Consider the following 15,459-nt stretch of genomic DNA (forward strand, 5'->3'; position numbering starts at 1 on the left):
ATTTCTTTCATTGTTCGCACCATCAGCAGTTCATAAAATCACAAACACTCACGGAGACGACCTTCCTTTTTAGGCTACTGCCTCCGTAGTCGTACTTACATTTATTATTTTAATATTAAATAATCGTTGGCCATGTAAAACTTATTGTTTTTTACTTAAAATGTATTATGTGATTGTGGCAAGAACACCAGATGACGCTTTTATCTTTTTTGCATTTTAACTACGGAGGCAGTAGCCTAAAAAGGAAGGTCGTCTCCGTGAGTGTTTGTGATTTTATGAACTGCTGATGGTGCGAACAACGAAAGAAATGACTGAAACAAAAAATTTTTTTTGTAAGAGTCGTACTTACATTTATTATTTTAATTTTTGTTTCAGTCTACTGAAAAAAGATAAAAGTGGAAAAAAAAGTCATCCCAAGATATTCCCCAAATTTTTTTTTTGGTCAATAAAACATCCCAATCTGGAAACACTAGGCAGAATTGCAAAAAACTGCCTTCGTTTCTCAATGTCACTTCCTACTTTTCTGCCTGAACTTGTCAAGTGACATCATGAAATCATTAGGGAAGCATGTCTTTTTGTTTCGGGTGGATTGATCTGTTAGATTGGGTCAGTCTTCTTCACATGATACAGATTCCTTCTATCATGTGTTTCAGTTTGCAGAAAGTATACAAGTAGGATTGAATTGTATTTACACTGTGAATAAATTTACTCACAAAACAGCAAAATGGGAAAGTGCTCACCATGCATTCTTGCCATACAATCTCGCAAAATTGTCTCTTAATACTTATTTTTTCATCTTAGTTTATCGGATATTTTAATAATGATGTTTTTATTACCATATATAAGTTTTAAGTACAGTACTTTTCTTTGTCAACAGTTAAACATATTTCTTTGCTATCAACTATAAGCTTGACTTTAACTGTAGTTATTGCCATTTTTAACCTTTTTATCCAATCCAAACAATCCTATCCTATTTGGATTAGATATACCTCACACAAAACCAACACCAGCACTATGAAAAAAAAATTTACTAACAATTTTGTCTATAGACAAAACGTCAGAAAATTTTTCTTTTCATAGTGCTGGTGTTGGTTTTCTTCATGGTATATTTATACAAACTCAGTTTTGGTGATATACATTTGGATTAGTTTGATGGCGATCCAGTTGATCCTAGATGGTGTTTGTATATGCATATATAGATTGATCAGATTGCTATACTTCATTGTATACACAATTTAAACAATCAGAGTAATCTTAGATCTTTGATTCAAAAAGTATAAGCACCATATCTGTGTGGTGTACAGGACTCTCATTATTACGAAAAACTTTTAACATATAAGCGTTAAGTTATATATGTATGTCACTAAATTGACAAGCGCTTTCGACGATACACACTTTCGTGTATCGTCGCGTGTTTTTGTTTAAATTAAATTAAATATCTTCTTATGTTCTACCGTTGCCGTTATTCCAAAGTGTTAATTATGATTGGAATGCTTTAAAAATTTTTGTATTTGAAAAAGGATCTTATAACTTCTAATGACCTGAAGAAGACGAAAGTGTGTATCGTCGAAAGCGCTTGTCAATTTAGTGACATACATATATAATTCAATGCTTATATGTTAAAAGTTTTTCGTAACAAATGATTAGCGTGCTGTCTATCACTATATTATATACACTCTCATTATAAGAAAGCTTGACATTTTTCTGTTTTTTGAAGTATGATTTGTGATTCAATTTCATGCTGAATGTTGAAACAAGCAAACTAGGGTTTTTATTGCCACTTTCAATTGCCAGTATTATATTTTCATTGCTACTTTAATATAAATTACCTCCAAGTGGCAATTTTGGCACTATGCATTGGAATCCCTGCTCTCTGTTTCATTATAAAAGTGTGCAAAATTTTTCAGCTTTTAGATGCTGCCTATGTAGCTAAATAGATGCTGATACCTTAATTTTGGTGGATATATGGTTTAGTACCCCATGGCCCCTAACCTTTTAATTCTCAAAATTGAAAAGTAAAAGTGATTTTTTTTTTTTGAGAAAAAGCTATTTTGTAATAAACTTAACAATCAAGAAAAATTTATCACTAGGATTATAAGTTATTTTGTAACTTTATGGTATTGTTTTTAATATAATATCTGCTATGTTTATATGTTTGAAGATGAATAATTTGAAAATACTGGTAATTATAATTAAAGTTCCTGCATTTAATACTGTCTGGAGAGCAATATAACCAGATCTTATATGCTGATGTTTCCAGACATGCAGAAGAGATTTATATAGGAAAACATTCAGTTCCAAAACTTGCCACTGTAGTAATGCATTGAGTTACAAAAAATACATATATAAATGCATGTGTGTATGAATAATGCAGATAAGCTATGATCAATTTTGGATATAAATCTACCTATACCATGTGAAATACCATTTGTATCACTGCAGATCAGCAGCAATGGTCATGACTATACCTGAATTTATTTTTCTTGTTAAGCTGTTTAATGAAAATGATACCAGTGTCATGAGTGTGATTTGAAAGTTATGTCTTAAGAAATTGCACTAAAGTTTTTCTTTCCACTTATAGCACAAATAATAATAAGTTATGGAAATAAACTTTTTTCCTTAGAACAATCAGAAATGTCAGAAATAAAAAGTTTGGTTGTGTTTGGACTGCTGTATATTCTTTCAAACAGCATTGAGTAAGGACACTTTACACCTTGTATTTTGCTCTGAATGTTTTGTTAATATATAATACTCAACTAAAGTGTAACTTTTGTGGTCATATGCACTGTATCTGCACTCGGAAAGCATAAGTTTAAGAGAGAGAAAATAAAGTAGTCTCTACACTACTAATATTTTTGAACACCTTCATCTGTTGCAACATTGATACATTGAGTTTAAGTTCAGTAGACGCTGCATAATTGGGGAGGGGACTAATGTGACTTTGTGTACTAGTCCTGTTTACATTTTTTGAATTCTTCTGCGTTTGTTGTCCACTCAATAGAACATCTATTTTTTGGCATCTTTTAAATATTTATGCAGGAGCTTACATTTTGACTGAATGACAGGAATTGTCAATAAAAATTTATCACCACCATAAATCTACGTAATTCTTTTAATGGATTGCAGTTTAGAGATGTTCTTTGTTTCTGAAACTTTCTTGGAAAACCTTGCTGATTCTAGCCCAGGCATGGCCAACATACGGCCCACAGACCGGATGTGGCCCGTGTAATGGATTTATGTGGCCTGCAATTAATCTTTCAATATTGGCTACTCAAGTCAGAATAGATTGGTGAAAAATTCTAATGCCCAAAAAAAGGTTCAACAACAATTGAGTGTGCATTTAGAGTTAACCCTCCATTACAATTCTCTTGAGTACAGCGTAGAACATTGATAAAGCATGATAATGTGAAAAATGTATGTGTAATCTTCATGTACAATTTAGTTTCTACAGGGTGACACCACAATGAGATCTCGCATGACCTCAAAATCTTCCTAGGGCAGCCTCTGGTTCAGCCCGTGAAAAAAAGTTCTCTTTCCAATTCGTCCCAGGGGCAAAAACTGTTGGCCACCCCTGTTCTAGCCTCTGATATGTGATAGTTTATTCCAATTGGCTTAATATGCATTTAGAAGGATTAATTTGCACAGTCTTTGAAATAGTGCAAGACTTTTAATGTCTAGGTATTCTGCTGCATCATATTAAGTCATTGAAACATAATCAAAGATATGGTACACAAAAGTCTAATCCATGAAGAATTTCATAAAACACTGAATGTTTGAGCAATGTTATGAAGGCCAAATGTCAATTCAAATAGCCTAAAAAGCATAATAATCTTTCTTGGAATATTAATATAGTTAATTATATACTGGAACTTTTCAGTAGACACTGACATGCACAAAAACTGCTTTTACTTGAAGGTCTCTAAATGTGACCAAAAATATTTGTAATTTAGAGTAAATGGGTGGTTTTTTTTATTATTATTAGTGTTTTTCAGAATATCCTCTTGGTTGATCAGAATCTAATGATATTCTCTAGCTAAATCAAATGTTGAAAATATCCTTTTATTCTGCAGATCTTGTATATAGTCTGGACATGTGGATTAGGGTAATGATTCTTATTATCACTATATTTAGCTGTGTGTATTTTCACATGGCATCTAATTTCCATTACTCTTACACCAGGTGCAGTGGATTGGCCAGTTGGTTGTGAGAAGGCCAGCATATCCCTTGAGCTAACATGTATTCAAACATGTGTTTTTCCAGCTTTCTTTATCTTACAGAACATTATGTATAAGAGGCTTCAGAGGTGTAGACAGAACTAATTCTGAAAACTAGGTCAACAAATGATGGAACCAAGACTTTCCCCAAATAAATGTGATAAATTGCATGGGAACTATGGCTGTTGCTCTTGCTATGGTTAATTTGGTACATGTGTCTATAAACTATTTATTTTGAACATTATTACTGGCCCAAATTTTTCTAGAACCTTCACTGCTGTGATGGGTTCAGAAACTTCTTCAATGGTGAACTGCCATTTGAAAGAGGCCAACATAGTCTCAATTGTTATCCATATGTTTGAATGATTGATCCATTTGTTGCGAACAGCTGCAACCTTTCATGTGGTGCTCTGTTGCAAAGAGTAAGTGACGTAGCTGAAATAACCATCAGGAAGCATGCAGCAATTGCTCTGTGTTAGAAATAGTCTGTCTTCTGTTTGCATTTACTTGAGGTAGGTAGTGATGGCCAAATTCGTTTCTCATTATTTTCCTTCTACTTTCCTGAAGCTAGCAGGGATATTTTATATTTATATTTTAGCAATATATTTTATCATTTTTTGCTAAATTTTCAATGAAACAAACCTATCTTGGCCCCAGATGCTGCATTTGCTTGGTGAGATCTGTGATCCATTTTTTTTTAACCAACTAATATAATTTGTTTGCCATATGGATTCTTGAGAGAAATTTCTATCTTACAGATTGTCTGCCATTTCTGATAACTTTGTAGATTGTTACCACTGATGACTAGTATCTGTTGTATTACTGTAGGAAGATGTTGCATCTATAGCAACTTTAGTAGATCACTATTCAGTAAAACTGCATTCATCATACATTGATAAGGTCATGTTTTTTCATCTTTCTTGTTTTTTTTTTATATTTAAATTTGACACATACATGTTAATTTTTGATATTTGAATCAAATATGTCATCTTTGTGGATTTATTTTTAATCTATGTAGAAGTCCAACATGTGCAGTTAAACAGTTGGGATTCTAAAGCATTAAAGTTCAAAATGCAAATTGTTCCAGAGGACAGCTTTCAATTTTTATTTTTAAATTGTTACTGTTTTTTTATCCTGAGAAAGGGTGTTTAAAATGATTGAAAATGTTAGAAAATGGTAAAATTCACACTACATTTAAAGGTATGAGTGCTTGTTTTTTGTAGTTTAATCAGTATATCATGTATTGTATGATTTGCAGTGAGGTCACAAATCTTGCTAAGGACTTGAGAAGGGTACTGATTTCCATGCCCTTGGAGTAACAGTGTGGGTAATATTGTTCAGTCTACAAATTGATCAATTGAACTATGAACATATTATACTTATTCTTCATGGAAGAATTACAAACAATATCACTCACTTGAGCAAGGACTTCTATTATCACTGTTACCTGTTTGATTTTGGCTTTGTCCAAAGTAATATTTGCTTTAGCAAATTGTGCTTCAATTTGTGCAACCACAAGAATAGAGTGGCATTTTAAAATTAGGATGCTCTTACTGCCATGTATGTGATCTCAATATGCAAAATATTTATGATTCCCATCATTCTTAATTTTTGAGTCTTTTTACCTGTATTACATATATGTAAACATCTTAAAACACAATGATTATCATATTAAAGCCAAACAATTGCCAGATTAAATCAACTACATTACCACTACTAATAATTATTAAATCTTGAGTAATTTGGCACTAGAAGTAGGTGTTAGGCACCATTTGTTATTAAATTTAATAATTAAATTAATATTAAATAATTTAGAAAATTCTGGAAGAAAGCAATTGGTCTGGAGTGGGACATGAACCTGCAACTTTTGCTTACCCTGCAGATGCTACCTGAACCTCTATCTGATCCCTCGCTTTCAGACATAACATATTTACTCACATATAAGACAACCTCGCATATAGGATGATGTCACTTTAAAGATCAAAATAAAGAAAATTAGATTTATTAATACGATTCTAATTTTATTTGTTTAATCACAAATAAAATATCAGTAAATGTACACATTGTCTAACAAAAATGACTGGCATTTTAAATCTTAAGGAACAATTTTGTAAAATTGACAACATAATTTGTTATTGTGAAGCTGGACAATCAGGAACCTTTTTTGCCAATTCTTAACAGTAGAATCCACTCTTCATCAGTTAAACTTATGAGTTTCTCCGAATTCTGATTTCCAAATAATCATCTCTTTTCATGTGAGAATGGATTAAAACATACATGTATATTAAGCTATGTGATTTTGGAATTTAATTCAAAAGCTTTGCTTTTCCTATTGCTATTCATCTTTACTCCTGACAATACACAAGAATGATTGAAACAACCCAGATAAAATATTTTTGTTTTTAAACACCAGAGGGTGAGCATCCAGTAAAAAATGTGAATACACGGTTCACAAAAATTATTGAAAAAACACAAAGAATCCTTTGCTCGCACGTATAGGATAACCTAGGATTTTGAAGCAGTGAAAAATGAATAAAAACCTCGTCTTATATGTGAGTAAATATGGTATTTTAATTTATGTAATCATACTAGTTACTTACAGCGCCAACTGTGTACAACTCAGTGCCTAGGGTTATAATCACCCACTATGGCACTCAGCCAGCTAACACTTTTTTCTTCCAGAATTATCTAAATTATTTAATGAATATTAATTTAATTATAATTATTAAATTTAATAAGAGATGGAATGGAATGCCTACCTCTAGTGCCAAAAATTATTCAATATTTAATAATTACTAGTAATAGTAATGTAGCCTAGTTTAATCCTGTAATCATTTGACTTTAATATAATCTTTAGTCTTTGAGATATTTATATATGTAAATATCACATAAATTTCAATGTAATATAAAATATTTTTTCATTATTCAAATTTTGCAAATTTGTATTTCTAATAATTTTCAGAAAAAATGGGAAAAAAGAAAATGCAAAAAGATTCACCACCTGATGAAGGTGAAGCAGAAGAATATACAGTGGAAAAAATTCTTGACAAGCGAATTCGTCATGGAAAAGTAGAATATTACTTAAAATGGAAAGGTTATTCAGAGTAAGTATATCTCCAAGTCTTTATTCTTAATAAACAGTTATACATCAAAATGTAAAATTTTCTAATGTTTTGAATTAATATATAATAAATAATAGTATACTTGCTTACTGGAGAATAAAATTAATAAAAATAAAAACCATTCAACTATCCAGCAAAATTCTTTAATAATTTAAAACGTTTTCAAACGCATTAAGCGTTCATCATCAGTTATTTCTCTAATTCAAAATGTGAAATTCGAAAAATTATGCAACAGAAATTCCAAATAACGTTTATGTAAAAAATTAAAAGGTAACGTGTTACAAACGAAAGTGCTATATACAAATTTCGTGTACTTAATAAACAATAATAATAATAATAATAACAAATAAATAAATAAATAAAATATCTATCGACAATCATCATAAGCCTGATTGAGCCTTTTATATAGATCTACGCCAAATCGTCGCAAAAAGATTTCCAAGTGGACGAAAACCCATCGGCATCCCTATAGTTGATACACTGCGTGCTCTTCTGTCCCTGTGGATTTCCAGCTTTTTGAGATATTTTACCGCGTGTCTAGATGTGGTGGCTTTTATTATAGATGCCTGGTCCCAGAAAACAGTAATTCCTTGTTGTTTAGCATAAGTGGCAAGAACCATGCTGTCAATTGTTTTGTTCACTGAAAGCTTATGCTCATTGATTCTTTTTTCAAATTCCTCAAAGTTGCGCCTATATATACTAAGTTAGAGTTGAACCTGTGGTATCGAGTATATTCCTGTTAAGGAATTGCATTCATAATTCCCCTTGTCATTCCTTAACATTCTGTATATACAGTGGTACCTCAGGTTACGAACGCCCCAGCATACGAAATTTTCAGGATACGACATGAAATTCAAACATATTTTTGCTCCACAATACGAACAAAAACTCATCATACGACGTTACATTAGTTCGCATTTTTCATTTGTTTTTCTTACTACAGTTATTTTTTTTAATGTATTACTTGGCTTTAATTTGAGTATGTTTTTTGCGTTGGAACGAATTATTTGGTTTTACATGTAATCGTATGGGAAAAGATGATCCACCTTACGACATTTTCATGATACGATCTCAGTTTCGGAACGGATTAATTTCGTATCNTTTTTCATTTTTGAACTCAGGGTACCTTAAAATGTTGAGAAATAAAAAAGAAATCTGGGATTTTTCCCTGTAAGTTAAGATGTTAGTGTGAGTAATTGAGAGATAGAGGGGTGCACAATTTTGTTCATCCATTTTGAATCTTAATATCTCTTGTACCTTTTGTGAAAAATTTCTGAAATTTTGCAGGGAGGATTGATGCTATTAAATTTTGGTGATTAAGGTCAAGGGGTGGATATGTAGGGGGGAGATAGAGGATCATGTCTTTGTTTCAGATATTATATATTAGTAAAAATAAAAACCATTCAACTATCCAGCAAAATTCTTTAATAATTTAAAACGTTTTCAAATGCATTAAGCATTCATCATCAATTCGAAATGTTTTCAAACGCATTAAGCGTTCATCAATTCAAAATGTGAAATTCGAATCCGAAAAATTACGCAACGGAATATCCGTTGCGTAATTTTTCGGATTCGAATTTCACATTTTGAATTGATGAACGCTTAATGCGTTTGAAAACATTTCGAATTGATGATGAATGCTTAATGCATTTGAAAACGTTTTAAATTATTAAAGAATTTTGCTGGATAGTTGAATGGTTTTTATTTTTACTAATATATAATATCTGAAACAAAGACATGATCCTCTATCTCCCCCCTACATATCCACCCCTTGACCTTAATCACCAAAATTTAATAGCATCAATCCTCCCTGCAAAATTTCAGAAATTTTTCACAAAAGGTACAAGAGATATTAAGATTCAAAATGGATGAACAAAATTGTGCACCCCTCTATCTCTCAATTACTCACACTAACATCTTAACTTACAGGGAAAAATCCCAGATTTCTTTTTTATTTCTCAACATTTTAAGGTACCCTGAGTTCAAAAATGAAAAAAATTTTGGAGTCATTTTCTGATTAATCACCATACTTTCTTTTTCTCTGTTATATGTAACAGCCAGGAAACTAATAACAATGTGTTTGTTTCATTGTGATTGATGTTCAAGTGTACTATCAAGTGTACATTGTACTATCTTGTTGATACATCAATGTCACAACTGTCCACTTTTTGTTTGTTATTGCCCTACTGTTTTGAATATGACAACTGAAAAGTTAAACATTTTTTAACTAAATCTTGTGAACTGTGGTAGAGAAGCAAATTTTCATTTCTGTTTCTGATTACTTTTCCATAAATAGAATAAGGCTTGCTTTCTAAGTTGTTGGAAACAGAAATTTATCTTTTTCATATTTTGCCTTATTGGTATAGTTTCATAGAGAAATTATTAATTTTCTAATCATCCAAAACATATGATGCACATGTGAAATATTTCAAATAATATATTCTTAACAAAATTCTTGCTAAAAGAAGTCTATACTCTACAAGAGAATACATTAGACATTGGTAGTACTGTACATTAATTGAAATCTTAGATTTTTCTACTGATTTGATTCTATTGTAAATTGATCAGCCTGTAATTTTATACAAAATAATGTTTCTAAAAACTTACAAGAAATGTTTAAATTGATTATTCAGCAACATAAATGATGTCTTCTTCATCAGCTGTATTTGAAGTCCCATTATGATGATTTGTTCTTAAATTTTTATAAAAAATCATGTTTAATAGGAGGGATGAAAAAAAATTATTTTTAGTTTCATCCTTCTTGATATAATGGTATAACTCTTCTTTTTTCTGAAAACAATTGCCACCAAAATTAAAACAATCATTTAATAATTCACAAGTATACTTACTTCTGCGGCAGTTGGACTGTAACTAACTAATTTCTTTTACCTACTTTTTGTGATGAGATAACATTAACTAATTTACCATTATCCACAAGGCATTAGTCAGTGCACACAGTGATTGCAATGCTGTGTATGCTAACATCAATCTGATTAACCCCATACTGTAACATAAATCTGCCAGTATGTGCTGACGGATTTATGTTACAGTATGGAGTTAAATAGATTGGTTTCTGAAATAAATAAAAGTTTTTTTGATGGTCAATAAAATTTTGTCATTAAATGGTATTGATCCTTCTTAATAAGGAAACTTATTATGAATGTAAAAAGTTACAAGTATATCAAGTGCTTTGACACTAAAATTTAAAAAAAAAATTTGAAATGTGGAGTTAATCTGTTTGGCTTGTGAATGGCTCAATTCAATAATATTAATTGAATTATTAGAAATTTAGAATTTATAGTGATTGTGAAATAATTCATAAGCATATAATGTGTGTTTTGGAAATTATTTTTTTGAATAAAATATAATATACTATAAAATTTTAATTACAGTGCAGATAATACATGGGAACCAGAAGAAAATTTGGATTGTCCAGATCTCATAACAGAATTTGAAGAGAAGCGTAAGAAAAAAGCAGAAGAAAAAAAAGACACGCCTGAGAAAAAAAGAAAAGTAAATGGTACAGAAAGCAATGAAGGATTAGTTCAGAAAAAACGAAAGAAAACTGCAGAGGTATTAAATATTTTCTTTAATATGAGATATTTGTTTTGTGTATTTTAACATGCTTTAAAATTAAAATTGGTAAATTTTGTACATTATACAGACTTATTAAAGGACATATTATAAATATATATTATGTATTAACCAGTTAAAATGCCAGATGCAGGCATCGGGGCATACTAAATAGTTAGCATGCATAGCAATGAAAAATAATTAATTGCAAATGATTTACCTACATGCAGAGACGTTCGGCAGAACACTGTTGAAAGTGAACTGTCCATAACTATCATTGTCAAGTACTAAAATCAACATTCCTACATCCAATTCTCGTGAAATAACTTTCAAAATACCAATAAGATATTACATATTTCCGTTATGATTGGAAAGAAATACCGTAATATCTCATTTCCAGTTCAAAACATAATAATGAAAAAATAAAAGTATAACTATCATTTTCACACACACTGACCTACATCACTATATTATTATTATTATTATGTTGGATTTAGTGGGTAATACTCGGTACACACCGGTGGCTGTGTACTATGCCGGACCAGAGTCAAGGCATAGCAACCAAAACTAATTAAATAAGTGTGTCAGTGTCAGTATNTTGTTTTATAAGCTTTATACATGAGGAATAATAATGCTAATGATGTTGCAAAATAATAATGTTACACATAACAAAGCTAAACTATAAATAACCAAAATATCTATATCATTTAACTCTAATCCCTCTCATCTTATCCACTCAGCTATAGCCTTGAGATGTAAAACTTTCAAAGACTTGTTATAGTGTGTGGTAATGCTCTATACTAGAGCTTGGCCACACATCTAATGTTAAAAGTGCCAAATTTGACCATTAATATTTCAAAAACAAATGAGTCAATTTGGATGATATTTAAAATGTTTAGTGTTGTGATGAGAACTACAGAAGTCTTAAATTTTGAATAAGTTTGTTGGATCATTCTGGACTTATGCTATCTCAAATTTAGCATTTTTTTACACTAGATTTATGAGAGAGATTTTTGTGATGCAAAAATCACTCTTTTGTGGTCCTTTTGAAGGTTTTATTTTAAAATATTGAATATTCAAAAAATTATAGCCCAACATTAACGTTTTATTGGTCAATTGTGTACCGTGTGACATGACATCACATGGTATACAATCAATTAATAATAATAATTGTGTACAGGTAACCCCCATATAAATAACATGGGAGTTGTTCCAAAAAATTGCCATGTTATATGAAACAAAGAACTAGTACAAAAAGGGGGGGTTAGGTTCCAAAAATTAAAAAACATGCTATTATATTTTCATAATTAAGCTAAATATCTTTATTAAAATTTTCTTAAGAAGTGATATGTATTAATATAAATTAAACAATGTTTTCTTCATCATCACAAAGCACTATTAACTGAGGGCATTTTCTTTTTGGCAAGATACCCTCTGAGCATTTTTCTGCATTATTTTCAGATCCATGCTCTACCTTTTGCAAAAAATACGTTATTTTAGATTGCTTGCTTTTAGTTAAAAGATCTTTATAAATTTCTTTATATGGTGCTAAGCACTTATGAAGAATAAAGCAAGTATGGAATAAGGGAAAAACATCTGGCAACACCAAAAGCAGAAGCATCAATTTCTGGCAACACTGAAACAAGTTTTGAGAAGGACAGTGTGTATAAACAAAAACACTGAGTTCGGCGTTAAAAACGCATTTAACGCCGAACTCAGTGTTTTTGTTTTTGTTTATTTATTAATTTGGCGTGTTAGTCAACATATTGTTTACTGACAGTGTGTATCGACAAAAGGTAGGAAAAGAAAATTTACACACTTAAGTACTAATAGTTCATGAAAATTAAGCAGGAAAATCTGATAGTACGTACGCGCTTGAATGAAAAATGTCAAATGAGGTATCTTTCACACTTAAAAGCTTTATTACATTTGTTGTGGTAAGGGATTTCTCTAATTTCAAATTAGATAAAGTTTGCATTTAATAGTTTTTACTACTGTACATTTCATGTTGTATGAGGGTTTTACCCAATTCTCGAACCGTGTTATAGTGAATCCATGCTATAGAAGTGCCATGTTATACGGGGGTTACCTGTATGTTATGTTTTTCATTATACGAGGGGGACCAAAAAAAAAAACTGAACTGAGAGCATGCTGCCATTCGTAGACGTAGTAGAGAGTTCTCCCGCTACATTGGGTTAGTAGAGACCCTCACGAAACAGCTGTGCAGACAGCATCAGTTTGTAGGTTTTTGTTTGAGTGTAGTGTTGTGTTTCTCTTACTGTTATTTTGTTCTGCCTGCAAAGTTCTGGGTGTCCTTCAACATCTCAAAACGATGAAAACATTGAAAAAATCCACCAAAAAAGTTTTAAGACGTCTGCAAGAGGATGTGCGAAGGAAATGCCCGGAACTTTGGCGATCAGGTGACTGGTTCCTTCATCTCGACAACATCTCTGCGCACATGGCCTTACAAGTGACCCACTATTTTGCCTCTCAGGGATTGCCTGTTGTTTCCCACCCTCTGTATTCACCAGATCTAGCCCCGTGTGGACTTTTTTCTGTTTCCAAGAATGAAGAAAAATCTAAAAGGAAAGCATTTTGATGATGTGGAGGCGGTAAAAACAGCTTTTCTAAGGGCACTGGGCAATATCAAGGTTGAAGAGTTCCAGAAATGCTTCAAACAGTGGGGTAAAAGACTTGACAAGTGAATTGCATCTAATGGAGAGTACTTTGAAGGTGACTGAAGGAATTTTGTAAAAAAGTTAATAAATAAAGTTTTTATACAAAAAATCTGATTTTTTTTTTTTTTTTTGGGTCCCCACGTATTTATTTTCTGAGACATTAAGGGAAGTACAGACTATTAAATGAACCTGGATATCTGCCCCACCCCTGATTTTACCCCCTTTTATTAACTTTTAAACCATTTGCTCGATCTGCACCAGATTTTTCATACTTATTTTCTGGACCACTGAGAAAATTTCAAGACTACAATGTGATTGTCATATGAATATATCACGAGTTGTGAGTTATCATGAAAATTATTCTCTTGTGAAGCTATTGATGACTGAAAAATACTTGAAATACCATTTAAAAAAACTGGTGAAACCAAGTTGAAAAAGTAGAGCTCAGAAGAAACATCTATATAAAGGGAACTTTTGAATGTTATGGCATAAGAATAGTGGAAGCAGATTTGGCAGTAAGACTCAACATGTGAATAAAGTGCACATTACACAGACTACAACTACTGGAAGTTTTGGAGGAAGCAGTCATCGGCATAAAAAATCAGAAAAATAAGCATCATCACAAAAAAAGGCTTTGAGCTTTACTTTGTTCCTTAAAGTCATTGCACTACATTAATTTGGTTGAATGTTAGAACATGTTTGACCAGTACAGTGAAGAAAGTTTGAGGCACAAAGTAAAGCTTGAAGCCTCTTTTTATGATGATTATTTTTCTGATTTATTATCATGATGACTGCTTTCTCCAAAACTTCTGATTGTTGTGTGTAAAATGTGCACTTTATTCACATGGTGAGTCTTACTGTCAAATTTGCTTCCACTGTTCTTATGCCACAATGTTCAACATTTCCCTTTCTGCTGAGCTCTACTTTTTCATCCTGGTTCCATCAGTTTTTTTATGGGATAAACTAAACACTAAAGGCCCAATTTTTGGAAATGCTTGAGAAGTGGGTCCTATTATTTGGACAAGCAGATGCTTGAATTTAATTAAGGCTACATGAAGATCAGGTTTTGTTCGAATAGAACTCAAACGTTAGACCTTCCCTTGTTTGCAATAGGAATAATTTTTTAATAATTCCAAATAACACATTTGATCAGTGTTACAGGTTTTATCATGTCAACATTTTTGTTTCAAGTAAAAAACAATAAGTTTTACATGGCCAACGATTATTTAATATTAAAATAATAAATGTAAGTACGACTCTTACAAAAAAAAATTTTTTTGTTTCAGTCATTTCTTTCATTGTTCGCACCATCAGCAGTTCATAAAATCACAAACACTCACGGAGACGACCTTCCTTTTTAGGCTACTGCCTCCGTAGTCGTACTTACATTTATTATTTTAATATTAAATAATCGTTGGCCATGTAAAACTTATTGTTTTTTACTTAAAATGTATTATGTGATTGTGGCAAGAACACCAGATGACGCTTTTATCTTTTTTGCATTTTAACTACGGAGGCAGTAGCCTAAAAAGGAAGGTCGTCTCCGTGAGTATTTGTGATTTTATGAACTGCTGATGGTGCGAACAACGAAAGAAATGACTGAAACAAAAAATTTTTTTTTTTAAGAGTCGTACTTAATTTTATTATTTTAATATTAAATAATCGTTGGCCATGTAAAACTTATTGTTTTTTACTTAAAATGTATTATGTGATTGTGGCAAGAACACCAGATGACGCTTTTATCTTTTTTGCATTTTAACTACGGAGGCAGTAGCCTAAAAAGGAAGGTCGTCTCCGTGAGTATTTGTGATTTTATGAACTGCTGATGGTGCGAACAACGAAAGAAATGACTGAAACAAAAAATTTTTTTTT

The 15,459-nt window shown here is 31.5% G+C and overlaps 1 protein-coding gene across 1 annotated transcript in view; it reads left to right on the forward strand.

The window, feature by feature from the left end:
* The window catches only part of LOC111624184 (chromobox protein homolog 3-like), an 80,615-nt gene that overhangs the window by 47,395 nt on the left and 17,761 nt on the right, over positions 1 to 15,459 (forward strand). Inside the window, exons 3-4 of the mRNA XM_023366997.1 lie at positions 7,177 to 7,318; positions 10,729 to 10,920. Coding sequence (XP_023222765.1) covers positions 7,177 to 7,318; positions 10,729 to 10,920 — 334 coding nt within the window. The remainder of the gene's footprint in view (positions 1 to 7,176; positions 7,319 to 10,728; positions 10,921 to 15,459) is intronic.

This window comes from Centruroides sculpturatus, unplaced genomic scaffold, assembly GCF_000671375.1.
Source record: "Centruroides sculpturatus isolate CEXI.00-Female unplaced genomic scaffold, Cexi_2.0 scaffold70, whole genome shotgun sequence".
Lineage (NCBI taxonomy): Eukaryota > Metazoa > Arthropoda > Arachnida > Scorpiones > Buthidae > Centruroides > Centruroides sculpturatus.